The 27,767-nt window shown below is 44.8% G+C and overlaps 1 protein-coding gene across 2 annotated transcripts in view; it reads right to left on the reverse strand.

The window, feature by feature from the left end:
- The window catches only part of LOC121293897 (mycbp associated protein), a 271,885-nt gene that overhangs the window by 178,238 nt on the left and 65,880 nt on the right, over positions 1-27,767 (reverse strand). The window contains exons 15-18 of one of the 2 annotated variants that reach the window (XM_041217342.1): positions 25,619-25,743; positions 24,587-24,702; positions 9,523-9,599; positions 6,897-7,067 (exon numbers count right to left, since the gene is read on the reverse strand). In XM_041217342.1, the coding sequence (XP_041073276.1) occupies positions 6,897-7,067; positions 9,523-9,599; positions 24,587-24,702; positions 25,619-25,743 (489 nt within the window). Of the gene's footprint in view, positions 1-6,896; positions 7,068-9,522; positions 9,600-24,586; positions 24,703-25,618; positions 25,744-27,767 lie in introns of those variants that run through there. The other variant, XM_041217343.1, reaches the window with a different exon arrangement.

Below are 27,767 nucleotides of genomic sequence, written 5' to 3' on the forward strand. Positions count from 1 at the left end.
TCCCTCAGACAGTTTCCCTGTCCCTCAGACAGTTTCTCTCTCCCTCAGACAGTTTCCCCCTCCCTCAGACAGTTTCTCCATCCCTCAGACAGTTTACCCCTCCCTCAGACAGTTTCTCCATCCCTCAGACAGTTTCTCTCTCCCTCAGACAGTTTCTCCGTCCCTCAGACAGTTTCTCTTTCCCTCAGACAGTTTCCCCCTCCCTCGGACAGTTTTTCTCTCCCTCAGTGTCTCCGTCCCTCACACAGTTTCTCCCTCCCTCAGACAGTTTCCCCGTCCCTCAGACAGTTTTTCCGCCCTTCAGACAGTTTCTCTGCCACTCAGACAGTTTCCCCCTCCCACAGACAGTTTCTCTGTCCCTCAGACAGTTTATCCATCGCTCAGACAGTTTCTCCCTCCCTCAGACAGTTTCTCTCTCCCTCAGACAGTTTCCCCCTCCCTCAGACAGTTTCTCCGTCCCTCAGACAGTTTCGCTCTCCCTCAGACAGTTTCTCCATCCCTCAGACAGTTTCTCTGTCCCTCAGACAGTTTCTCTCTCCCTCAGACAGTTTCCCCCTCCCTCAGACAGTTTCTCCGTCCCTCAGACAGTTTCTCTCTCCTTCAGACAGTTTCTCCGTCCCTCAGACAGTTTCTCTCTCCCTCAGACAGTTTCTCCGTCCCTCAGACAGTTTCTCCCTCCCGCAGACAGTTTCCCCCTCCTTTAGACAGTTTCTCCGTCCCTCAGACAGTTTCTCTGTCTCTCAGACAGTTTCTCCGTCCCTCAGACACTTTCCCCGTTCCTCAGACAGTTTCTCTGACCCTCAGACAGTTTCTCCCTCCCTCAGACAGTTTCTCCCTCCCTCAGACAGTTTCTCCGTCCCTCAGACAGTTTCTCCCTCCCTCAGACAGTTTCTCTGTCCCTCAGACAGTTTCTCTGTCCCTCAGTTTCTCTCTCCCTCAGACAGTTTCTCCGTCCCTCAGACAGTTTCCCCCTCCCTCAGACAGTTTCTCCCTCCCTCAGACAGTTTCTCCGTCCCTCAGACAGTTTGTCCGTCCCTCAGACAGTTTCTCCCTCCCTCAGACAGTTTCTCCCTCCTTCAGACAGTTTCTCCCTCCCTCAGACAGTTCCTCTCTCCATCAGACAGTTTTTCCCTCACTCAGACAGTTTCTCCGTCCCTCAGGCAGTTTCTCCCTCCCTCCAACAGTTTCTCCCTCCCGCAGACAGCTTCCCCCTCCCGCAGACAGCTTCCCCCTCCCTCAGACAGTTTCTCCGTCCCTCAGACAGTTTCTCTGTCTCTCAGACAGTTTCTCTGTCTTTCAGACAGTTTCTCCTTCCCTCAGACAGTTTCCCCGTCCCTCAGACAGTTTCTCTGACCCTCAGACAGTTTCTCCCTCCCTCAGACAGTTTCTCACTCCCTCAGACAGTTTCTCCGTGCCTCAGACAGTTTCTCCCTCCCTCAGACAGTTTCTCTGTCCCTCAGACAGTTTCTCTGTCCCTCAGTTTCTCTCTCCCTCAGACAGTTTCTCCATCCCTCAGACAGTTTCTACCTCCCTCAGACAGTTTCTCCGTCCCTCAGTCAGTTTCTCCGTCCCTCAGACAGTTTCACCATCCCTCAGACAGTTTCTCCCTCCCTCAGACAGTTTCTCTGTCCCTCAGTTTCTCTCTCCCTCAGACAGTTTCTCCCTCCCTCCGACAGTTTCTTCGTCGCTCAGACAATTTCTCTCTCCGTCAGACAGTTTCTCTGTCCCTCAGACAGTTTCTCTCTCCCTCAGACAGTTTCCCCCTCCCTCAGTTTCTCCATCCCTCAGACAGTTTCTCTGTCCCTCAGACAGTTTCTCCATCCCTCAGACAGTTTCTCTTTCCCTCAGACAGTTTCCCCCTCCCTCGGACAGTTTCTCTCTCCCTCAGTTTCTCCCTCCCTCAGACAGTTTCCCTGTCCCTCAGACAGTTTCTCTGTCCCTCAGACAGTTTCTCCCTCCCTCAGACAGTTTCTCTGTCCCTCAGACAGTTTATCCGTCGCTCAGACAGTTTCTCCCTCCCTCAGAGAGTTTCTCCCTTCCTCAGACAGTTTGTCCGTCCCTCAGACAGTTTTTCCGTCCCTCAGACAGTTTCTCTCTCCCTCAGACAGTTTCTCCCTCCCTCAGACAGTTTCTCTCTCCCTCAGACAGTTTCTCTTTCCCTCAGACAGTTTCTCTCTCCCTCAGACAGTTTCTCCGTCTCTCAGACAGTTTCTCTTTCCCTCAGACAGTTTCCCCCTCCCTCGGACAGTTTCTCTCTCCCTCAGTTTCTCCATCCCTCACACAGTTTCCCCTTCCCTCAGACAGTTTCTCTGTCCCTCAGACAGTATATCCATTGCTCAGACAGTTTCTCCCTCCCTCAGACAGTTTCTCCCTCCGTCAGACAGTTACTCCCTTCCTCAGACAGTTTGTCCGTCCCTCAGACAGTTTCTCCGTCCCTCAGACAGTTTCACCCTCCCTCAGACAGTTTCTCCCTCCCTCAGAGAGTTTCTCTCTCCCTCAGACAGTTTCCCCCTCCCTCAGACAGATCCATCATCCCTCAGACAGATTCTCCATCCCTCAGACAGATCCATCATCCCTCAGACAGTTTCTCCCTCCCTCAGACAGATCCATCATCCCTCAGACAGTGTCTCCCTCCGTCAGACAGTTTCTCGCTCCCTCAGACAGTTTCTCTCTCCCTCAGACAGTTTACCCCTCCCTCAGACAGTTTCTCCATCCCTCAGACAGTTTCCCTGTCCCTCAGACAGTTTCTCTCTCCCTCAGACAGTTTCCCCCTCCCTCAGACAGTTTCTCCATCCCTCAGACAGTTTCCCCCTCCCTCAGACAGTTTCTCCGTCCCTCAGACAGTTGCTCTCTCCCTCAGACAGTTTCTCCGTCCCTCAGACAGTTTCTCTTTCCCTCAGACAGTTTCCCCCTCCCTCGGACAGTTTCTCTCTCCCTCAGTGTCTCCGTCCCTCACACAGTTTCTCCCTCCCTCAGACAGTTTCCCCGTCCCTCTGACAGTTTTTCCGTCCTTCAGACAGTTTCTCTCTCCCTCAGACAGTGTCTCCCTCCCTCAGACAGTTTCTCTGTCCCTCAGACAGTTTATCCGTCGCTCAGACAGTTTCTCCCTCCCTCAGACAGTTTCTCTCTCCCTCAGACAGTTTCCCCCTCCCTCAGACAGTTTCTCCGTCCCTCAGTTTCTCTCTCCCTCAGTTTCTCCGTCCCTCACACAGTTTCTCCCTCCCTCAGACAGTTTCCCCGTCCCTCAGACAGTTTTCCCGTCCCTCAGACAGTTTCTCTGTCCCTCAGACAGTTTCCCCCTCCCTCAGACAGTTTCTCTGTCCCTCAGACAGTTTATCCGTCGCTCAGACAGTTTCACCCTCCCTCAGACAGTTTCTCCCTCCCTCAGACAGTTACTCCCTTCCTTAGACAGTTTGTCCGTCCCTCAGACAGTTTGTCCGTCCCTCAGACAGTTGCTCCCTCCCTCAGACAGTTTCTCCCTCCCTCAGACAGTTTCTCTCTCCCTCAGACAGTTTCTCTTTCCCTCAGACAGTTTCTCCGTCTCTCAGACAGTTTCTCTTTCCCTCAGACAGTTTCCCCCTCCCTCGGACAGTTTCTCTCTCCCTCAGTTTCTCCATCCCTCACACAGTTTCTCCTTCCCTCAGACAGTTTATCTGTCGCTCAGACAGTTTCTCCCTCCCTCAGACAGTTTCTCCCTCCCTCAGACAGTTACTCCCTTCCTCAGACAGTTTCTCCGTCCCTCAGACAGTTTCTCCGTCCCTCAGACAGTTTCTCCCTCCCTCAGACAGTTTCTCCCTCCCTCAGACAGTTTCTCTCTCCCTCAGACAGTTTCTCCCTCCCTCAGACAAATCCATCATCCCTCAGACAGTTTCTCCATCCCTCAGACAGATCCATCATCCCTCAGACAGTTTCTCCCTCATTCAGACAGATCCATCATCCCTCAGACAGTTTCTCCCTCCTTCAGACAGTTTCTCTCTCCCTCAGACAGTTTCCCCCTCCCTCAGACAGTTTCTCCATCCCTCAGACAGTTTCTCTGTCCCTCAGACAGTTTCTCTCTCCCTCAGACAGTTTCCCCCTCCCTCAGACAGTTTCTCCATCCCTCAGACAGTTCCTCCATCCCTCAGACAGTTTCTCCCTCCCTCAGACAGTTTTTCCCTCCCTCAGACAGTTTCTCCCTCCCTCAGACAGTTTCTCCCTCCCTCAGACAGTTTCTCTCTCCCTCCGACAGTTTCTCTTTCCCTCAGACAGTTTCTCTCTCCCTCAAACAGTTTCTCCGTCTCTCAGACAGTTTCTCTTTCCCTCAGACAGTTTCCCCCTCCCTCGGACAGTTTCTCTCTCCCTCAGTTTCTCCATCCCTCACACAGTTTCTCCTTCCCTCAGACAGTTTCTCTGTCCCTCAGACAGTTTCTCCCTCCCTCAGACAGTTCCTCTGTCCCTCAGACAGTTTATCCGTCGCTCAGTTTCTCACTCCCTCAGACAGTTTCTCCCTCCCTCAGACAGTTTCTCCCTCCCTCAGACAGTTACTCCCTTCCTCAGACAATTTGTCCATCCCTCAGACAGTTTCTCCGTCCCTCAGACAGTTTCTCCCTCCCTCAGACAGTTTCTCTCTCCCTCAGACAGTTTCTCTCTCCCTCAGACAGATCCATCATCCCTCAGACAGTTTCTCCATCCCTCAGACAGATCCATCATCCCTCAGACAGTTTCTCCCTCCCTCAGACAGATCCATCATCCCTCAGACAGTTTTTCCCTCCCTCAGACAGTTTCGCCGTCCCTCAGACAGTTTCCCTGTCCCTCAGACAGTTTCTCCCTCCCTCAGACAGTTTCTCCCTCCCTCAGACAGATCCATCAACCCTCAGACAGTTTCTCCCTCCCTCAGACAGTTTCTCCCTCCCTCAGACAGATCCATCATCCCTCAGACAGTTTCTCCCTCCCTCAGACACTTTCGCGCTCCCTCAGACAGTTTCTCCCTCCCTCAGACAGATCCATCAACCCTCAGACAGTTTCTCCCTCCCTCAGACAGATCCATCAACCCTCAGACAGTTTCTCCCTCCCTCAGACAGATCCATCATCCCTCAGACAGTTTCTCCCTCCCTCAGACAGTTTCTCCCTCCCTCAGACAGATCCATCATCCCTCAGACAGTTTCTCCCTCCCTCAGACAGTTTCCCCCTCCCTCAGACAGTTTCTCCCTCCCTCAGACAGATCCATCATCCCTCAGACAGTTTCTCCCTCCCTCAGACAGTTTCTCCCTCCCTCAGACAGTTTCTCCCTCCCTCAGACAGATACATCAACCCTCAGACAGTTTCTCCCTCCCTCAGACACTTTCTCCCTCCCTCAGACAGATCCATCATCCCTCAGATAGCTGTACTGTCCCATTCCTTGGTAAGTTTCTTGCTCCCATGGTTAGCTCTCCCTTTCCTCACATTTCTGCCATCCCTTGTAAAATGCCCTAATTCTTTGAGAAAATTCCCCTCCCTTTGTCAGTACCACCCTCCCTCCCTCAGTAGTCATTCGCTCCTCCATCACTATCTATTGAACAACTGGCTTCCTATTAATGTTGAGCACTGAGTAACAGAATAAATCTTATTTTCTGATGCTGGAACTATAAAGGGATTGAGAGTCTGTACAGACCAAGCTGCCATTAGGTAGTTGCAATTCAGACCAGGTGGGCAAGAGCAAACCCAAACAGTTGCTTGTGCAATCGGCCTGTGCTGCCTGTATTTAAATGACCTGTGTCCCCATGTTGTTATGCTGGGTAAGTAATGCTACTCCTACCCAGAATATATTACTAACAAACTGTAAAGAGCTGCAGCTTCAATAAGGTGAAGATACACAACCAGACAGCCCCAAAAGGGGAAGCTGTTTTCTAATTTTGTGTCCTCTTTATTTCTTGGAAGGTGTTGATGACATGTATTAGTAGTGCCTTGGTACTTTGTCCATGTGTGAGCCCAGCTGAGTGAGTATTCTGGGTAGGTGGTCAGTGCTCTTGGAATTGCAGCAGCAGCTGGCACTAATGTTGCCTCTAAACTGTGCAGCAACCCAGAATTCCCACACAGACCCAGCACAATTTGGCCTTTTACATTATTGTGCATGTGCGGCTGCATAAAAGAATTTAAAGGACCTACACGCTTAAATGAATAGGCCTTGTACAACAACAACAAAAAAGAGGGAACATTGGTCAACACCTGAAGGAGATGGGGAAACTCAAAACCAAAAGCACCGATCTTCACAGTCAGAGTGCACCAGCAACATATCTGTATGGTTCTGAAACAATTTATGGTTCTAAGTGAACACAAACCATTTTCTGCCCTCCAGATCTGTAGATGCTGCCTTCTGTTCAAGTACGTGCCTGTTCAAGGCACCTGAAGCCTGTTTGAAACCAACCTCTGGTCCCTTGGTCCAGTTTGAGCCTAGACAGTGAGTGTCCGCAGACTTTTTGACTGACCATGATGTGGCCATCACAGCTGCGCCTGAGCCTGTCCTTACTCAAAGTTTGTACACCCAAACCTCCTGACAGAATTTCAATAGACATCGACCAAGAGTGGGACTCCTTGCCTGATTGTCTTCCCTTTTTTGCCTTGGAAGCACAAAAACCATTCAATCACTCTTAGTACACCAGAATCACTGAACTAGCTCAGCACTGACTGGAAGTCCAATCTGAAAGGTCCTGGCCAGCCCCACACCAGACCAAAGGATCAAATAAAAGTGTAATTCTGCTCCCAACAGCAAGAAAGATGGATTGTTGCTTAAATTTCTGCTTTAAAACACAAAACTTCCTTCTCTTACCTTTCCTCTGCTACCACCACACAAGTAACAGTGTTTTAAAGAAATGTTTCCTCTCCTTTGCTGTGTTAGTTATCATATAACAGTGAAATTGATAACTCCATGAGACTCTTACCTCTGTGTATAATTTCTCTCTGTACATCTGCTGTACGCTGGGATCTTCCTGATTCTGATCTGGTTCAGGGCTTTCCCTAGATGTCGCTGCCTGCTTGCTGCCCCTCGATGATGAGGGACTGACAACTTTTTTATCATCCTTAACCTTTATCTTTTTGGCAGACAGGCGTTTCTACAAGAAAAACAGCAACAATGATAGTAATGCTTCTGTACAGAGAATTAAGGCTCTGCATTCATCACCCAACAACAAGCACACTCTTGTCACAGACGATACTAAAATAAGAGGCACAGTAAATAACACTGAGGACCAAAGGAAGCTGCAGATGGATAAGATGGTAGAACAGGGAAAAAGGTAGAAGGTAGAATTTGATGTCAGTGAATGTGAGATGGGGCATCTCATTTTTTAATGGTGGAAACTGGAGTGATATAGCAAAGTAGAAAGATTTGGGGCTTTAGGTTCACCAGACATTGAAAGGAGCAATGTGGATCAGGTGGATAAAGCCATAAAGAAACTAACAGAATCCTAGGTTTTAGAGCAATAGCTATAGCAATCAAAAATCAAGATATAATGGTGAATTTATATAAAAATTGGAGTACCGTGTATGGTTTGGACTTTACACTATAGGAAGAATATTGCAGCATAGAGAGGGTACAGATTCACTAAGATGTTGTCTGGTATAAGAAATATAAATAAAAATGAACAAACACTTGTAAAAATTGGGTCTGTTAATGCTTACAAATTACTGAGCAATTTGCTATGTGTTTAAAATGATTAAGGATAGGACAGAGTAGATAGAAACAGATTGGCTGGGATTTTACACTGCACCAGGGCCCCCAGCCCGCTGGTGTAAATGTCAGGGGAGGGGTGGGGGTGAGTCTGGCCCTGTTCTGCTGACTTGCAGCCATTGAGCAGCTGGAGGGAATTCCATCTCTGAAAGCTGCTGATAAATTAGATGGGGGCAAGTAGGTAGGTGCTGGGAATGGCACCGCGCCCAATTTTATGTCTCTCTCCGCAACCCCCCCTCCCCGGGTATAAAATTCAACCCATTGTTTCCATTGATTTGGGGATCTTGAACAAAGGGGATATAGATACAAGACTGAATGTAGAGATTTAAAATAGACAGCAGAAGAAGCTTCTTTCCACAGAGAATTTTCAGACTGTGAAACTCATGGTCAGAGTTAGTGTCAACATTTAAGAATTAGCTAGGTAAGTATTGAAGGGATAAAGGAAGAGGTCAGGTATATGGAATGATGATGCTGCTCCTGGGAAGGATAAAACCCACACGGACTGGTCAGATCAAATGCTCTGATTCCTTGTTGCATTTTCTATGTAGTGCTTTGTAACCATGAATCAAATGTCTACTTATGGTTGGTTTAAGTGGCACACTGTAATTGACTTTGTTCTGTCATCTTGAAACCTAATTTATACCTATGGGATAAATGTCTCATTTGCTGGTTACAATGGTCCCATGTGGCAAGGATTTGGACAATTACAATTCAGTTCTTAGAAGGCATGGACATATAAAAATACCCTTGCTTTGGCAAAGTGTCTCAGGGTTGAGACAATGGATAACTGGAGAAGCTATTCCGTGGAAGGGAAGGAGGCACAGTACTGGGATGAAACAGACTGAGTTTTGCTCTGCATCTATTACAAGTGTCCTGGGATTGCCTGATATTAAAGGTAAAGTGCAACGTTTTATTGGCCAGACGTCTTTAATGATAGGATGACTTGCATTTTTATGGTGCCTTTCATAACCTCAGGATATCCCAGAGCACCTTATTGCCAATGAAGGCTCTTGAAGGGAATGTAGTTCCTGTTCTAATGTAGGAAGCGTGACAACCAATTTGCACAGGGCAAGACCCCACAAACTACAATAACCAGATAATCTGGGATTTTTTTTTAGGTGTTGAATGAGAGAGAAATACTGGCCCGGACACTGGTGGCAATTCCCCTGGTGGTAACTCCCCTGCTCTTCTTCAAAATTGTGTCATGGGATTTTTTACATCCACCTTAGAAAGCAGGCAGTGTCTAGGTTTAATGATTCATTCGGAAGACAACACTTCCAACAATGTAGCATTTCTTCAGTACGGCATTGGTATGTCAGCCTGCATTTCGATTTAGAAGTGTGAGTGGTATCAACTGAGCCATGGCTGAGGTCTTGGACTGAGTATATGACATTTCTCATGGCTTCCCACTAATCTGAATGTATAATTTGGTCAAGGCCAAGAATGTCGGATACCATTAGGGATGAAAAGAGTGAAGGGGAAGATGAGTCAAATCAGAAATGGTATCAAGCTTAGGGTTCAGGAACTTGTTGACTGTATAAAGCAGAGAAAACTGCAGAAAGTGAGAAATTCCATAGTTTTGAGGGTTTATATGAAAAAAAGTTGAATTAGGAGATGTATGATATGCCTTGATTCCAACACAATATAAAGGAGGAAGTGTGTATCAAGCAGGTTACCTGGATCTTAAAACAGATTAGATTGGGTACAGACTACTTGTAACACGGTCTACCACATTTATGGTCCTAAAATCAATGTCAAACTAAACAGAATACCAAAGAAAAAAGCAAAGCTAACAACTTAACAGGGTAGGAAGAGAGAATTCTAACAAGCATCAATTATACCTCCTTTTCATCCTCTTTCCCAGCGGATTTGACTCCTTTCTTTCCTCTTCTGTCCTTTCTACCTTGTTTTTTTGATTCTGATTGGTGAAGGTGCCAGGGCAGCCGAAATTTATAGGAAGGAATTTTAATGGGCAGGAAAGAAACAGAGAAACATCTTAAGTGAGTGGCATTGAGTGACCGTATGTCCAGAGGCTTTGACCTGGACATTCCAGGTCTCATGAATGTCTGCTTGGTAAATCCATGTTTTCAAACAAGACTGTGATTCAATGCAGGACATAGCCATTTTTAATGCTGCACCCTTGGCATGACAGGCACATGTAACCCCAAAAGTAGCAGCATCACTTTAAATATATATTGGAGATTGCACTTAATGTAAACTTTGAATTTTAGAACTCTTAAACTTCACTAAGCCCCACTGAACATCATTGCCATATTCCTTTTCCTACTCTGTTTGGCTCCTCATCCATTAAAGGTAAATTCCCCCATTGCTTCATCCTACTGTGTCTCTGCAACCTCCTCTGGCAATGTATCCCCTCCGCACCATTCTGTCCTGACTGATTCAGTCCATCTCCTTCACCCTGCCATTGGTAGTAAAGCCTTCAGTCACTTCAGCCCAACTCTTTTAAACTCATCACCTTTAAAAATCTTCTCCAAACCCATCCCTTTGATCAAGTTCAGTAGTTCCTCTAAACACTCCTCCCTTGGCTCAGTATCTGTTCCTTTATTCCTTTCATTTTTTTGTTTTTTTTTCACATACCCTCCACCCACCCCAAGCCACTGAAAAACACTGTGGGATATTTTCTATGTTAAAGGTGCTAGCGAGCAGTGCTCAATGACTCCAGTGGCTAAATGGATACTGGGCTATGCAGACCAGGGATGATTCAGGTTTGATTTACACTCTGTGCAGAGTAATTGGTCACAGGAGGGAAGGCACTGAGGGTGCTACAGCTGGAACCTATAGTCGTGGCCTGGAAGAGAAAAACTCTTCCAGGATTCCTATTCCTGATTGGAATCCAGTAACTTTTGTTGGGAATTTGTACAAAGAGTAAAGACAGGATTTGGCTCAGTTGCAATTACCTTCCATCCACAATCAAACATTATGCTGAATCATAGAATCTGGAGTCTCAGTTCATGAGTGACCATGTGATTGAGATACTGGAGAGTGTCTAATGCCCAAAAACACAAACTTCAAACACTTAAAGGAAGAGGGGAGCACACAAGCTTGGATATGTACATTTTAGATCTTTACCAAACATTATACTTGATGTGGCTTGCCACAGATAAGGACTTGCCCTAATTTTGCCACCTTTAGCTCTTCCTTTCCTTAAGGCGTTGATTTGTATTAAACACAGTTTGAGATGTGGCAGCAACTGGATAGCTGCCAAACAGTCGGTGGGTGGGTGCAAGTAACTGGATGGGTGGCAGCTGTTGGATAGGTGCCAGCAGGTTGATGGGTGCCAGCAAGTTTTGGATTGTGGAAGTCCTCACTTAACCCACGGGGACATGGGATTTCCTTTAGGAGTCAACGTGTGATGATTAGGGGCAGAAACACTAACTGATTTTTCCCGACCATAACTTGAATGCTGCCTCAGCTGAGATCAGCTAATTCAGTGCAGGTTGGAGATGGAACCCAAGATCTTGTGGCTTCTGTTGCTGGAATGGCCAGTGTCTGTACACATGTGCCTATGGGAAGTGCACAGAAAGGGCACTTACACCACACTCAGCTGTCAGTTTACAATCCCTTTGCAGTTCTCATGGCTTAAATAAGTGTCTCTGGCTATTAAATACTATTGTAATACTTTATGAAGACTGATATTAAAACAAATTGTAAAACCCCACGGATAATTTTACTCACTCCTGCTTGAGTAACCAATTTTCAGCTGGATATTTTAGTTTAGTGGCTGCTTTATGGAGAGGCAATGGTGGAGCGGTAATGTCACTACACTAGTAATCCAAAAACCCAGATAATGCTCTGGGGACCTGGGTTCAAATCCCACTGCCACAGCAGATGGTGGAATTTGAATTCAATAAAAATCTGGAATTAAAAGTCTAATGATGACCATGAAACCATTGTTGATTGTTTTAAAAACCAATCTGGTTCATTAATGCCCTTTAGGGAAGGAAATCTGCCATCCTTACCTAGTCTGGCCTACATGTGACTCCAGACTCACACCAATGTGGTTGACTCTTAAATGCCCCCTGAAAATGGGCAATAAATGCTGGCACAGCCACTGATGCCCACATCCAATTTTTAAAAAGTACTGCATTTACACAAGATTTTGGTTTGGACAAGAGGTAACTAAGCAAAAACACCAAACTGTCAGGCAGCACTCCCTCAGTGCTGCACTGAGGTGTCAGCTTAGAGTGAACCCTGGGTTAAGGTAGCATAGTAGTTTAGTTACTGTACTAATAAGCGTAGAGACCTGGATTAATGATCTGTAGAGTTCAACCGTGAGTTCAAATCCTATTGCAGCAGGTGGGCAATTTAAATTCAACTAATTAAATAAATCTGGAATTAAAAAAGTGAGTATCTGTAATGGTGATCATGCTGGGATCATGATGGGATTGTTGTAAGAACTTACCTAGTTTGCTAATGTCCTTTAGGGAAGGAAAGCTGTCGTTCACACCCACTCTATTTTGTACATGATTCCAGATGCACAGCACCCTTAAGTGCCCTCTGAAATGAACTAGCCATTCAGCTGTTTCTCAAGGGGAAGTAGGAATGGGCAATAAACCCTGGCCCTGCCAGTGATGCCCTCATTTGTGAGTGAATTTTTAAAAATCCTACAACATTCGCACTCAGAGATAAGGGCCATGATGATATTTGTCAAGAGAAAGGAAAGAAATATCATTCTTTGGTGTTGTCGACCCTAATTCCAGAATAACCAAAGAGTCCAATTTTGCTGATTTTATAGAAGTTTGTTTTTTTGTGGTTGCGTTAAAAGAGGTGTCTAAAGCAGGCAACTGTTAATCATGGATCAGAAACACTCAAGCTTATGGCGATCTCTTGAAAATGCTTCTCTGTGGTTTAAAGACATTGAAGGAACATGATAAAACTAAATTCTCTAATCCAATCTGTTCATCAAGTTGATGGTTATACTGTTTATTTTGGAGGTAAAGCTGCAACTCGATGGCTCATTTCTGCATTTATATAGAATTACACAACACTCTTAACTCTCAGGGAAAAAACTTCTTTGGTGAGCGCTCCCTCCTGGAGCTACCATTTATTTGCCACTGTTTGCCACAACAGTGCGTTTGGCACTGTTTCCATATTGTAATGGACAGGAGGGAGATTAATGTAAACAGCACTAATTCGTCCTCTTACCACCCGTCCGTAAACAGAAAGGTGTTTGATCTGTTTCCCTCTTTATAAGCAGTGGCATATTTCCCAAACCCTTGGTTTTTGTGTGATCCAATTTTCTATTAATAGCCCCACAGCAAACTCGAGATAGGATGAACTAAAACAAAACCGTGAAAGGAAGGTCACACTCAGACAGTAAAGAGAGGGATAAAGAAAAGTGTTTTACAGCGCAGAGACTACAGAGAAACTAGATATAGGTTCATGTGAGTTCCAGAGTCCAGAATCAAAGCCCAATGAGGTACTCCTTCACAGAGTTTGGTGGGCTGAAAACCAACATCGTAGAAATCATTTTTTCAGTGTTGTTGAATTCACACGATGAGGTTGGCATGCAGGGATGAATCAATCTTTAGGCAATGGTACAGAATTTCCAGCAGGAACAGTGTAGATGGGCCTAGGTGTTCAAACTGCGCAGAGCTCAGTCTTTCTGTGAAGCTGCTAGTCAGATGGTGAACAGCAAACTGAGCTATGCAGTTCAGCAAGGCAATATTAGTTGTTCCACAAGCTGAAGGCCCATCTCACATCACTCCCACCTCCCCACCATTTCTGAAAAAGGTTGGCACCATCGTCTGGATGCCAAAGACTGGTAAATGTCCCAGCCATTAGGAATTGAAAGGAAGGTTGTGGGGTCTTTTTCTTAGCAGACGATCCAGCTCCTTCCAGCCAGCCTGGGTTATTAACTGCAGATGGCATTTGTACAGCTCTCTTTGAAGTTGGGCTGTACAGTCCAGAGAGGTTCAGTAGAGGTAATGAGGTATGGGTTTTCCTAAAATTGCCAAATGGTTTCTTTTGTTCTTTTAGAAATAACGATGAGCATATCTAGAGATATTTTATAAAAATGTACAGTCTTAGTCCCTCACAATATTTTCACACTTGGAGATCAGTGGGGGATTCACAGGCCAACTATTTTCCTTTCCTTATGCTCTTCCCTTAGGGAACAATGTGTAGCAGTGGGAGAATTTTGGTTGATTAACCATCTGACAGGCTGATATAGGAACACTCCATAAACCATGTTTATACCAGCTGATAGAGTAGTTAGTCCCATTGGGAAGGAGGGTTTTTATGGGCTCTCAAAGCCCATATGATGAGGCTGGGGTCACCCAAACCCGCCAGGTGTGTATATCATGCGGGGATGTCAACTCAGACAGAAAGTCAGAGAGCAGATCTCCATTCTCCAACATTGTCTGAAGCAGCATTCAAACCCTGAACATTCTGAGGCAGGAATTCTACCACTGAGTCAAAGGTTGGCACCATTCGCACTGGATGAAGCAGGAATACTGCAGGTGACTGATGAGTGGTAAAGTCAGAAAGAGTGAACAACGTAGTATGCATTAAACAGGAGTTGTTGAGGAAATCATGAGAAATCAAACCATTCTAAAACCTTTATCCAGAATACCACAGCACATCCAGCAGTGTGAGATGGGGCAGCCTACCACTGCACAGCCAAGCCCAACATATAATGATTATACTGCTTGTTCAATGATGAATTCTATTTTGTTGGTGACAATCTCAGGCTAGTTCCTTGCAAAAAGATTGGGTCAGTTGATCAAAGAAAGTTGTGAGGAATACTGGTTTTTCACATGGCTCCCCACAATTAAATACACCTTTACATACCACACTAAGGCCTCCTCTCTCTGATGGCTGTAACATATCCTGAAGAAAACATGTCCATAGCACTATTTACTTAAAACTTGGTGATGAATGTACATTTTTTAAAAAGCACTATTAGGGAATTCATTGTGGCACAGATTGTGCAAAATGGAAACAGTTCAAGTGATAGAATTTTGTTTGATAACACTCTGCAAAGTGCCTTGGATTATTTTACTACATTAAAGGTGCTATATGAATACAAATAATTGTTGTTGTTGAACATGCATTTCATTTACCCTGTGCTCTGTCCAGCCTTGTGTTAGCTGATCTCACTGTAAAGTATAAACAAGTTGATTTTGTTTCACATGCACATGTTTCCTTCACGTGCAAGGACATAATCTTCAAGTCTATTCATTTTTTTGCCATTAAACTTTCTAAACATAAGGGCTGCATATTATATGTGACACTAAAATGAATACAAAATAGTAATATTTTTGTTTGAATGTGTGTCCCAACTGGGGGGATGTATACTATACACAGAGGGCACATTAGACTTAAAGATTTCTAGTATTCTACATAAATATGGTTGATAGTACTCTGGTAGAAATGCAATGTTCACATCTAGAGAAAGAATGAAAAACTTCCATCTTTTAGCGCCATTAATATTTTGTTATTCTTTCATGGGATGAGAGTATTGCTGACAAGGCCAGCGTTGCTGAGAGCCCTGATCAATTTGAGAGAGTGATGGTGAGCTGCCTTCTTGAACTGCTGCAGTCCATGATGCATAGATATACCCACAATATTGGTAGGAAGGGAGTTCCCAATTTGTTACCTAGTGGCAGCAAAGGAATGACAATCTATTTCCAAATCAGGATAACGTGTGGCTTGGAGGGGAACTCGGAAGTCATGGTGTTCCCATGCATCTGTTGCCTTTGTCCTTCTGAGTAGTAGAGGTCACAGGTTTGGAAGGTGCTGTTGAAGAAGCTTTGGTGAGTTGCTGCAATACATCTTGTAGCTGGTACACACACTGCTGCCATTGTGTGCTATTGGTGGAGGGAGTGAATGTTTAAGGTGATAGATGGATGATGTCAAGCTTCTTGAGTGTTGCTGCATCCACCCAAGCAAGTGGAAAATATTTCATCAGATACATGACTTGTGCCTTGTAGATGGTGCACAGGCTTTGAGGAGTCAGGAGGTGAGTTACTCACCACAGAATTCCTAGCCTCTGAACTGCTCTTATAGCCACAGTATTTATATGGCTGGTGAAGTTCAGTTTCTGGTCAATGGTAACCCCAGGATGTTGATGGTGGGACTTTTGGAAATAGTAATACTGTTGAACGTTGTCCAGCACTTGATGCAAGTGGCATGAACTGCTTCAGTATCTGAGGAGTTGCGAATGGTACTGAACACTGTGCATTCATCAGTAAACATCCCCACTCCTGACTCTATATTGGAGAGAAGGGTATTGATAAAGCAGCTGAACATGGATGGGCCTAGGACACTACCCTGAGGAACTCCAGCAACGATGTCCTGGACCTTAAACAACCACAACCAATCTTCCGTTGAACTAGGTATGAGTCCCAATTCCCACTGACTTCAATTTTTCTAGGGCCCCATGATGCCACATTTATAGTCCATGATCTCAGGGCATCCCAAAGTGCATTGCATCTTACGTATAAGTAGTTATGATTGTGTCAATAATTATACTTGTGACAATACTATTGATAGTAAAGTGATAATGCAATACCAGAACAGATTGGTTATAACTATCAGGAAAGACTGAAAAATGTAGGGCTCTCTTCTCTTGGAAAGAGAAGACTGAGGAACGACCTGATAGAAAGCTTTATGATGTTGAAAGGGTTTGATAGGGTAAATGTAGAGAAGACATTTCTATTTATGTGTGAAATAAGAATTATAGGGTCATAAATAAAATAAATTCAACAGAGAATTCAGGAGAAATTTCTTTGTCCAGAGATGATCAGAAGTGGAACTCATTACCACAATGAGCAGTTGAGGTGAATAGCATATAGATGCATTTAAAGGAAAGTTAGATGAACACGAAGGAAAAAGCTGATGGGGTTAGATGAAGAAGGGTGGGAAGAGACTCATATGAAGCATTAACATTGGTATGGACTTGCTGCACTGACTGGCCTGTTTCCGTGCTGTAAATACTATGTAATGCTGTGTGATACGGTCCTTGAAAAGTCACTGTTGTACCTTTTTCTGCTGATGTGATTCTGGTTCTTTGGTACTGTTGTTGAATTCATTTTGTAATTGAAGCTAATTGAAATCCAATGCCATCCATCTATCCCAGTGAATTCCTATTTTAATCTTAACACTACATTTCTACAACTTCCTACCTTTGTTTTTGTTTCTACTTACCAACCATCTTCTGTCTCAACACTAGATGGAACTGGATTATTACAAGAACATTAGTAAAAGGATAATGGAAAAGCAGATGACATAGTTTGGTCAAGTATGCATTAATTGGGAAAATACTAAGAAAATTAAAAAAAAAATAAATGCAGCATATTGTGGAAAGGAAAATAAGTCATTTGGGCCACGTAACACACAACATGTCCAATCTGCCCTACTAGGAATGGATTCCACTCATTCACATTTTTGCTCTGGGCTACTGAATGTTTCCCTAACCTCCCCAATATTATCTATGCAAACCTATGCCTTTATCATTCAAACCCAGCAGCTTTCTTTCAAAAATGGCAGTAGCACAGGAAGTACATACTTTGGACCCTCACCGCACACTTGGGAAAAAGATTTTCTCTAGCCTTGTTTAAACCTTGATAATCTTGTGCTCCTGTATTCTGTATCAAGTTGAGATTAAATAATCATCACAGAATTTTAAATAACAGCATAATGACACCAATTTTGTTTTATTCTACTTGAAACAAAGTCAGCTCTGTCAGTCAGTCCAGAGCCTGAGGTTTTGCAATCACCTTGGATACTGTTCTCTGAACTCAATGGCAATGCATTTCTCTTTGAACGTAAGGGCTAAAACTGCACTAACAACAAATCAGCTTCACCATTGATCTATTTCATGAATTAAAGAATTTGTTTTTGATGTAAATTGGAGGCCCATTAAGAGTTTGCAAAGCAACTTTATTTTTAAGAGACCTTTGCAGTGAGTTCAGTCAAATAGAAAATGGGGAACTGGAGCAGAGAAGAATTCCTTCCAATGCTGGCTCTAAGGCATATTACTAGAATGGTGTAGCTGGGGTTTTACCTCAGTGACTGATGCTAACACCAGTGTAGTAAAGTGAGAAGTGTACCACTGTCAGCCCCAACATCCCTCACCCTGAGTGGTGCACAATTCACAGAGAAACAAAATGTTCACACCCAAATCTCTTTACTTCTCTAATTTAGCTAACGGACACTCGTCCCTATGTGCCTACCAGTCCCTGAGTCCCTTCTATGATCCATGAGCATCTTGTGGAATTTTTGCCCTGGTTTCCTCTCCCCTCACCCCAAGTTTCCCATTTTGATATTTTGGTCAATTTTATTTCAGTGTTGAGTTGGCTGATCCTATCTGGAATGTTTGTAGCATTGGCCCTTTAAGGGTTAATACTTGAGTGTGTCCCTGTGTGGTTAGACTTGCCCGGTACTGATTTCACACAGCCTCTTGTACGTGTGAATAATCTAACATTTATCTAGGCCTAATTTCAATCTCTACGAATGCTACTTTACACTTGTCCTAAGCCACATAGTTTGGTGTCAGCAACAAAGTTTGTCATCTTGCAAAATGCATGGTGCAATGAGACTGTAGTTTTAGGCATCCTACCTTCAAAAGGATGGTGATGCACAGGAGTGAGTTCAGAGATATGTGACAGAATAATCCCAGGACTCAGTGCTCTAAATTATGAAGCAAAAATATGTTCCATATTTTTAGGAAGCTGAGAGGAGCATACATTGTTATTCTCCTTGTCCCTGGCACAGGGTTTGAGGAAGGTGGATCAGACAGCCAGCAAAAAGTCAATACCCCTAAAAAGAAGAGTTAATAACCATGAGGATCAGGACTGAGGTGGAAAAATGTGGAAACCCATAAATACCATGAGAACAGAAAACTCACTAACTGAGGCCATGAAAAAGTTGCATCAAGATGTAACGGTGCGTGCAAATTTTAAAACCTTGTAAGTATGTTTGAAGGAACATTTCTTACAATCAAATAATTGGTGCATATGCATCATAAAGTAGATTTTGCATGGGCTACAGGAGGTTAAGTGAGTGGATAGAGTCCATGATAGGCTGGCTGTGAAGCAGTATGACTGACAGACTTTATGGCTTTTTCTTCCTTCACATTTTATGTTCTTAACATCGAGTTCACTTTACCCAACCTGCCCAAAGATTTCCTGTGAGAAATAATCCTTATTTAATAACCTTAGTTAATAACCATTATTAACTGACCCAAAAAGACAGGGGTAACAGTTTCTAAACCATGCTGAATTTATGTGAAGAAACTCATTACGAGAAACATATAAAGGGCTGTTCTAAATGTTGCTATCCAATTAATTACATTATCAGAAGGTATGAGGCCATCATAGTTTCCTTGTTAACACAGTTCATGTCCTTAAACTTAGGGAAACCAGGACCAGTTGTGCCGTCCTCCTAATCCAGGCGTACACGTTGACAGCCACTCACACGTTGACTGCCACTTACACATTGACCGCCACTCACACGTTGACTGACACTCACACACTGACTGACACTCATACGGTGACTGCCACTCACACGCTGACTGCCACTCACACGCTGACTGACACTCACACGGTGACTGCCACTCACACGGTGACTGCCACTCACACATTGACTGACACTCACATGCTGACTGACACTCACATGCTGACTGCACTCACACATTGACTGCCACTCACACATTGACTGCCACTCACACTGACTGCCACTCACACACTGACTGCCACTCACACACTGACTGCCACTCACACAGTGACTGCCACTCACACATTGACTGCCACTCACACGGTGACTGACACTCACACGGTGACTGACACTCACACATTGACTGACAGTCACACGCTGACTGCCACTCACACGGTGACTGATACTCACACATTGACTGCCACTCACACGGTGACTGCCACTCACACGGTGACTGATACTCCCACATTGACTGCCACTCACACACTGACTGACACTCACACACTGACTGACACTCACACACTGACTGACACTCACACATTGACTGCCACTCACACACTGACTGACACTCACACACTGACTGACACTCACACACTGACTGACACTCACACACTGACTGACACTCACACGCTGACTGCCACTCGCACATTGACTGCCACTCACACATTGACTGCCACTCACACACTGAATGACACTCACACGCTGACTGCCACTCACACATTGACGGCCACTCACACATTGACTGACACTCACACATTGACTGACACTCACACATTGACTGACACTCACACATTGACTGACACTCACACGCTGACTGACACTCATGCTGACTGCCACTCACACATTGACTGACACTCACACACTGACTGACACTCACACGGTGACTGATACTCACACATTGACTGCCACTCACACGGTGACTGCCACTCACACGGTGACTGATACTCACACATTGACTGCCACTCACACATTGACTGCCACTCACACACTGACTGACACTCACACACTGACTGACACTCACACATTGACTGCCACTCACACACTGACTGACACTCACACACTGACTGACACTCACACACTGACTGACACTCACACATTGACTGCCACTCACACACTGACTGCCACTCACACACTGACTGCCACTCACACACTGACTGACACTCACACCTGACTGCCACTCACACATTGACTGCCACTCACACATTGCCACTCACACATTGACTGCCACTCACACATTGACTGACACACGCTGACTGCCACTCACACGGTGACTGCCACTCACACGGTGACTGCCACTCACACATTGACTGTCACTCACACATTGACTGCCACTCACACATTGACTGACACTCACACACTGACTGACACTCACACACTGACTGACACTCACACATTGACTGCCACTCACACGGTGACTGCCACTCACACGTTGACTGCCACTCACACGTTGACTGCCACTCACACGCTGACTGACACTCACACGCTGACTGACACTCACACGCTGACTGACACTCACACGCTGACTGACACTCACACACTGACTGACACTCACACACTGACTGACACTCACACATTGACTGACACTCACACATTGACTGACACTCACACACTGACTGACACTCACACACTGACTGACACTCACACACTGACTGACACTCACACACAGACTGACACTCACACACTGACTGACACTCACACATTGACTGACACTCACACATTGACTGACACTCACACATTGACTGCCACTCAAGCGATTTAGGGACCAACTCGTAAAGCTGCAGCTGTGAGTTTGCTGTGCAGAGGTATGTTGCCATGTCTTAAAGATGCTACTTCTTCCCATTTGTCTCCTTCTGTAATGAAGTACACCATTCAGGACTTTCTGCAACAGCAAGCATGGCATCACCTTCCCTGTGCTTTTTTATTTATCACACCTTTTCTCCAACTATATGATAGGTAGCAAATCCTGAGCTATGGTCTTGGACTTTCACCTAAATTTCTAAATAATAAAGAAAAGATAATGGCCTTGAATGAGCTGATGCCTCAACATTGCCGGATACTCTGCACAAGGACTCCTCCAGGAATGGACCCACATCTTTGTATATACAATGTTCAACAAGCCAACATAGGCCTAGAATAACATTGGACAAAGAGTTTATAAGCTATCACTGAGTTCCACAACAAAATTTCCTACCTTCTCAGACATGATGATGAAATGTTCTGAGGAGGGCAGATGCTGAACACACACATCTAATGCTGTCTGGAAGATGCTGATAGGCAGTGTTACAAATGGCCCTCTCCTCTCATATTGTATCACTCGACAGGATGGCTTACCTGTTTCCAGCTAAAGCTAAAATGACTCTTGCTATCCTGTGGGGATGGGTCAGTAGGATTAATGTCTGGGGAGAATACATTTTATTTGAAAATGAAGAATACTTTATAACAACTTGCATTTGTATAGTGCCTTTCACAACTATTTCAATGCTCTCTTAGCTAGCCTTTCATCTTTCACACTCTACAAACACGAGCTTATCCAAAATCCTGCTGCTGATATCTGATTTAAACAAAGTCCTGTTCCCTCATTCAAAAATGTACTCACTGAACTGCATTGGCTCCCGGTCTAATAACACCTCAATTTCAAAATTCTCATCCATGTGTTCAAATTGCTTCAGGGTCCCACAACTCCCCATCTCTGTAAAGTCCTCTAGCCCTACAACTCTCGCTATCTTTCCCCTACAACCCTTCAAGGTCTCGGCAATCCTTCAGTTCTTTCTTCCTGAACATCCCTGATTTCCTTTGCCCTACCATTGGTGCCATGCCTGAGCCAGCCAGGTTCTAAGCTCTAGAATTCCCTATATAAAGTCTTTGGGGTGCATTTTACGTGCTGCTGCTGGGTGGGTGGGGAAGGAGGGGGAGAGGGTAAGGCACGTAAAATAGGCCAGGTGCTCACCCCATCACCTTCCCACCCACCCCCAAGCTCACCCCCATAACGTGGGGTTGGACTCCAAAATCAGCAGCCCTTCCACAAAATTCAAATAGATAACCAAGGGTCAATTAGGTTTGTTCCCAAACCAATTGACTCTGATAATCTGCTGTCCAATGCCATAAAACGTTTGTTGTAGGAGCGAGCAACCTAATTTTTCAACTACCTTCTTCAAAGGACGGGAAGGAAGGGGGATGAGGATTGGATCTTTGAGGGCTGCCCTTTGCAGATCAGGGGATGGTGCCCCCTAAGATTGAATCCATACTTCTTCCTAGTCTGCCAGCCTTAAACCCAACCCCCCACCACCCTCCCACCCTCTCCCTGGCAACAGTTTTAAAGTAAGCCAGTCAGTTTGAAACCTTGGTGTCACATTTGATCCCAAGATGAGCTTCCGACCTCACATTCATGCCATAACTAATACTACTTTCTGCCACTGCCATAACATGACCCGATTTTGCCCTTGTTTTAGCTCATCTGCTGCTGAAACCCTCATTCGAGCCCTTGTTACCTCTAGACTCGACTATTCCAATACACTCCTGGCTGGTCTCCCACATTCTACCTTCCATAACCTTGGTCATCTAAAACTCTGCTGCCCATCTCTTAACTCACAGTAAGTCCTGTTCTCATATCACCCCTGTGCACGCTAACTACTTTGGCTCCTTGTCAAGCAACATCTTGATTATCATCCTTGTTTTCAAATCCCTCCATGGTCTCACTCCTCCCTATATCTGCAATCTCCTTCAGCTCTACAACCCTCTGAGGTATCCACACTCCTCTAATCCTGGCCTTTTGTGCATTCCCAGTCATAATTGCTCCACCATTGGTGGCTATGCCATCAGCTGCTTGGGCCGCAATATCTGGAAGACTCTCTCTATCCTGCTCCACCTCTGTATCTCGTTTATGACCTTTAAGGCCTACCTCTTTGACCAAGCTTTTGGTCACCTGACCTAATATCTTCTTATGTGGTTGGTGTCATACTTTGTTTTATAACGACTCTGTAAATACTTTGGGATGTTTCATTACATTAAAGGTCTATATATATATGTAAGTTGTTGTTGTTAAATGCAAGACTTTGTTTCTCAGGAACTGACTATTCAGATTACTTCCTCACAAAGAGTGCTTCTGCAGTGATCTGAAAGGGGCAGGCCAGATTAAACAAGCCCACTATAGCAGCTAAAAACCATACACCCAGACAACCTATGAGAAACATCAGCTGATATTACCTAAGTAACTTTTCTTTAATGAGCTTGTGCTGAAAGGACAAGCTGTTATGACATTTTCTGGAGGTTTCTTGACTGTAGCCAAGACTTGAATAAGAACAAGAACTATCTGACCCTTCAAACTTGCTCCACCATTCAATAGGACCAAGGCCAATCTTCTACCTCAAATGCACCTTCTTGCACTTTACCCTTTATTCCCTCAGTCTCCAAAAATCAATCGATCACTGCCTTGAATATACTCAATGACTGAGCATCCACAGATCTTTGTGATGGAGAATTCCAAAGACTCACAAACCTTTGACCTCCTGGGAAACTTGCAAAAATGGGTGTGCAGGATAAATTAATAGAATGCTTGATGCTTTGAGGTTTGGCACATCAAACTTACTCCTGTTGACAACTGAGAGACATTGCCCAAACTTTGGACAATAAAAGACACAAACCATAAAGAATGTTTAGCTTCATGTCACACAGCAATGGGAAGAGTATATGGTTGGGACTACCAATAGGCAACATCAGGCCAATGTTCAGTGGGAACTGCCCAGAAACTACTGCGTTTGATCAGTGGTTCTCGAACATTTTTGATTGCAGGAATTCTTTTCTGATGGATTAGTGATCATGGACCACCCCTCTAAAATGAGACCCTGGGCAAACTTGTGTATTGTCAGCTCCTGAGTTTAAGTATATGGTTCTTAAATATTAAAAGAAAACTCCCCTCTCTTGTACAAGGCTAAACTCACCTGTAGCCCACCACCAGCTTTGGTAACTCTGGGTTTATTTGTTGATCTGTGTGTTGTGTTCAGCACACTTCCATTTGCGCTCCCCTCCTCGGTGAGACAGCCAGCCGACTGTGTTGTGCAAATGGTGGCTGCACTGCATGCCAATCTCCTCTCTTGTACCAATCCTACCTCTGCCCACTGTTCATTCACTTACTCTTCACCAAGGTGCCCCCTTGACCACTGCACCCTGGGGAGTCACCCGCCCAAAAGGCAGCTTCTGCTCGGTAAGCACTTTCAGATCATTTGATGGACCCCCTGGAAAGTCTCCACAGACCCCCTAGGGGACCACAGATCCTATTTTGAGAAACAGTGCACGAGGCAAAACTCCTACAGCTTGCAGAGGATGCAGACTGACAATGGATGTTATTGCGTGTTACATCAGAAAACACACCTAAAATGACTTTACCTGATGTATGTGAGTTAACAAATCACAGAGTCCACAGTAAAGCAGCTTTTCCCTGTAACTTACGGGGTTCTTCCACAGTGACACTGTCTTCAGTTTCCTTTTCAGGCAGGCCCATTATTTCCCTGAGCTGCATCGAACAACTAACAAGCTCATCCATTGCTTCTTGCCAAAGCTGATAGCTGTAGCAAAAGAAATATGGAGAAGCAGTTCATTTGTATAAGGGTGCAGTCAGACAATACACCTGCTATATCCATGAGCGATTCAATATTACTGTCTCCAGTGAGCACGTTATGCTTCAGTTACATGGAACTCTGGTCAGATACAGTGAAAAGAACTATATTCAGCTCTGGACACTGAACTTTTGAAAGGGTCTTGGAGGGGGTGCAATGCACACTGGCCAGGATGACACTAGGTTTAAAGGATTAAATTGCATTATCTTGGTTTATATTCCATTTGGATTAGAAAGTTGAGGGGAGCTCAAATGTTTAAAATGATAAAAGGAACTGATCATGTGAACACAGAGAAACTCTGCTACTTGCTAGGGGGCATAACCTCAAACTGAAAGCTAGATCGTTCAGGGGTGAAATCAGGAAGCACTTTTTCTACACAATAGGTAGTGGAAGTCTGGAACTCTATCCACCTAAAGGTTGTGGATGCTGACTCAATAATAGTCAGAAGCGAATTGGGTAAATTTTTGAAGAGGAAAAATCTACAGGGCTACGGTGAAAGGGAAGGGAAGTGGGACTTAATGGATAGCTCTTTCAAAGAGCCAGCATAGGGGCGATGGACCAAATGGTCTCCATCTATGCTGTATCATTCTATGATTCTATTCTGATGGCAAAGCTCCTACATGTAATAAGTTGGGTGATCTCAACTTAATCGAAAGTGGCATTTACCTAAAACACAAAACTACATTTTGCCAACTTAACTTTGAACTTCCAAGTTACAATTAACCAGGTACCAGATGATAAAAGTATCTGATCATGTGAATACTGTTCCATTCACTGTTTTGATTAACACATATTTTATCAGAAGTTTAGCATTTAAAAAAAGAGGATAACAGAATAAATCATGAGGTTAAAGAGTCCCACTTACAGCACTTTGTAGAAAATGTCCTCTTGCATATTGATTTGTGCTGTGGAGAGTTCGAGCATCTTCAGGTTGAGCTGTTCCAAGGCCTTCCCCTTCTGTTCCTCATTCTCCAGTAACGTTAGCACATCCTGATGCAGGAACATGTTTTAGACAAACACAGGGTCTCATTATAAACTCCAAAAGAAAATAATTTCTACCTCTCTTTCATTAACACACAACTTCCAGTTCAAGTGCTTCCATAATTATGCCAGTTCCATTTTTTGCCAAATCTACCCGATTTAAAGATCAGGGAACTGGCAGCCACAAGGTCTGCACATAAACCATTAATCGGAGAGACATGAACACAACTTTAAGGCAACTGCGTGTAAGTATTTTTTTTATATTTATTCATGGGACGTGGGCATCACTGGCCAGGCCAGCATTTATCACCCATCCCCAATTGCCCTGAGGTAGTGGTGGTGAGCTGCCTTCTTGAGCTGCTGCAGTCCATGTGGTATAGGTACACCCACAGCGTTGTTAGGGAGTTCCAGGATTTTGACCCAACAACAATGAAGGAACAGCAATATATTTCCAAGTCAGGTTGGTGAGTGGCTTGGAGGGGAACTTCCAGCTGGTGGTGTTCCCATGTATCTGCTGCCCTTGTCCTTCTAGATGCTAGTAGTCGTGGATTTGGAAGGTGCTGTCTGAGGATGCTTGGTGAGTTCCTCCAGTGCATCTTGGAGATGGTACACACTGCTGCCCTGCGGAGGAGGGAGTGAATGTTTGTAGATGGGGCGCCAATCAAGTCGGCTGCTTTGTCCTGGATGGTGTCGAGCTTCTTGGGTGTTATTGAAGCTGCACTCATCCAGGCAAGTGGAAAATGTTCCACCACACTCCTGACTTGTGCTTTGTAGATGGTGGACAGGCTTTTGGGAGTCACGGGGTGAGTTACTCATGACAGGATTCCTAGCCTCCGACCTGCTCTTGTAGCCACAGAAATAACATTCGCGCCATGCAAGTGCCAGGCAATGACCTTCTCCAACAAGAGAGAATCTAACCATCACCCCTTAACATTCAATGGCATTACCCTCACTGAATCCCCCACTATCAACATCCTGGGGTTAACCATTGACCAGAAACTGAACTGGACTAGCCATATAAATACTGTGGCTACAAGAGTAGGTCAGAAGTTGGGAATTCTGCAGACAATAACTCACCTCCTGACTCCTCGTCTGTCCATTATCTACAAGGCACAAGTAAGGAGTGTGATGGAATACTCTCCACTTGCTTGGATGAGTGCAGCTCCAACAACACTCAAGAAACTCAACACCATCCATTCAAAATTCATTTAAAGTAAATAGATTTACAAGAATACTGCCAGGGCTTGAAAATTGCACCAATGAGGAGAGATTGGATAGGCTAAGGTTCTTTACTTTAGAACAGAGGAGGCTAAGGGGTGACCTGGTTGAGGTGTATGAAATTATGAGGGGCCTAGACAGACAGGAAAAACTTGTTTCCTCTAGCTGAGGGGTCAATTACCAGGGGGCATAGATTTAAGGTGATTGGTAGAAGGGTTAGAGGGGACATGAGGAAAATCTTTTTCACCCAGAGGGTGGTGGGCATCTGGAATTCACTGCCTAAGTTGGTGGTTGAGGATGAAATGCTCAACATATTTAAAAGGTACCTGGGTATGCATCTGAAGTGCTGTAAATTGGGATTAAAATGAGCGGCTATTTTCTTATTTCTCTTTTTGGTTGGCGCAAACATAATGGGCTGAATGGCCTCTTTCTGTACCATAACTTTTCTATGATTCTATCCAGGACAAAGCAACCCACTTGATTGGAGCCCCATCCACCACCTTCAACATTCACTCCCTCCACCACCAACGCAGCAGTGTGTATCATCTACAGGGTGCACTGCAGCAACTCACTCAGGCTCCTTTGACAGCACCTTCCAAACCCACGGCCTCTACCACCTAGTAGGACAAGGGTAGCAGATGCATGGGAACACCATCACTTGCAAGTTCCCCGCCATTTCACACGCCACCCTGAACTGGAACCAAATTGCCGTTCCTTCACTGTTGCTGGGTCAAAATCTTCTAACTCCATTCCTAACAACAGAGTGGGAGTTCCTACAACACATGGACTGAAGCAGTTCAAGAAGATAGCTCACC

The sequence above is a fragment of the Carcharodon carcharias genome, chromosome 22 (assembly GCF_017639515.1).
Source record: "Carcharodon carcharias isolate sCarCar2 chromosome 22, sCarCar2.pri, whole genome shotgun sequence".
Taxonomy (NCBI): domain Eukaryota; kingdom Metazoa; phylum Chordata; class Chondrichthyes; order Lamniformes; family Lamnidae; genus Carcharodon; species Carcharodon carcharias.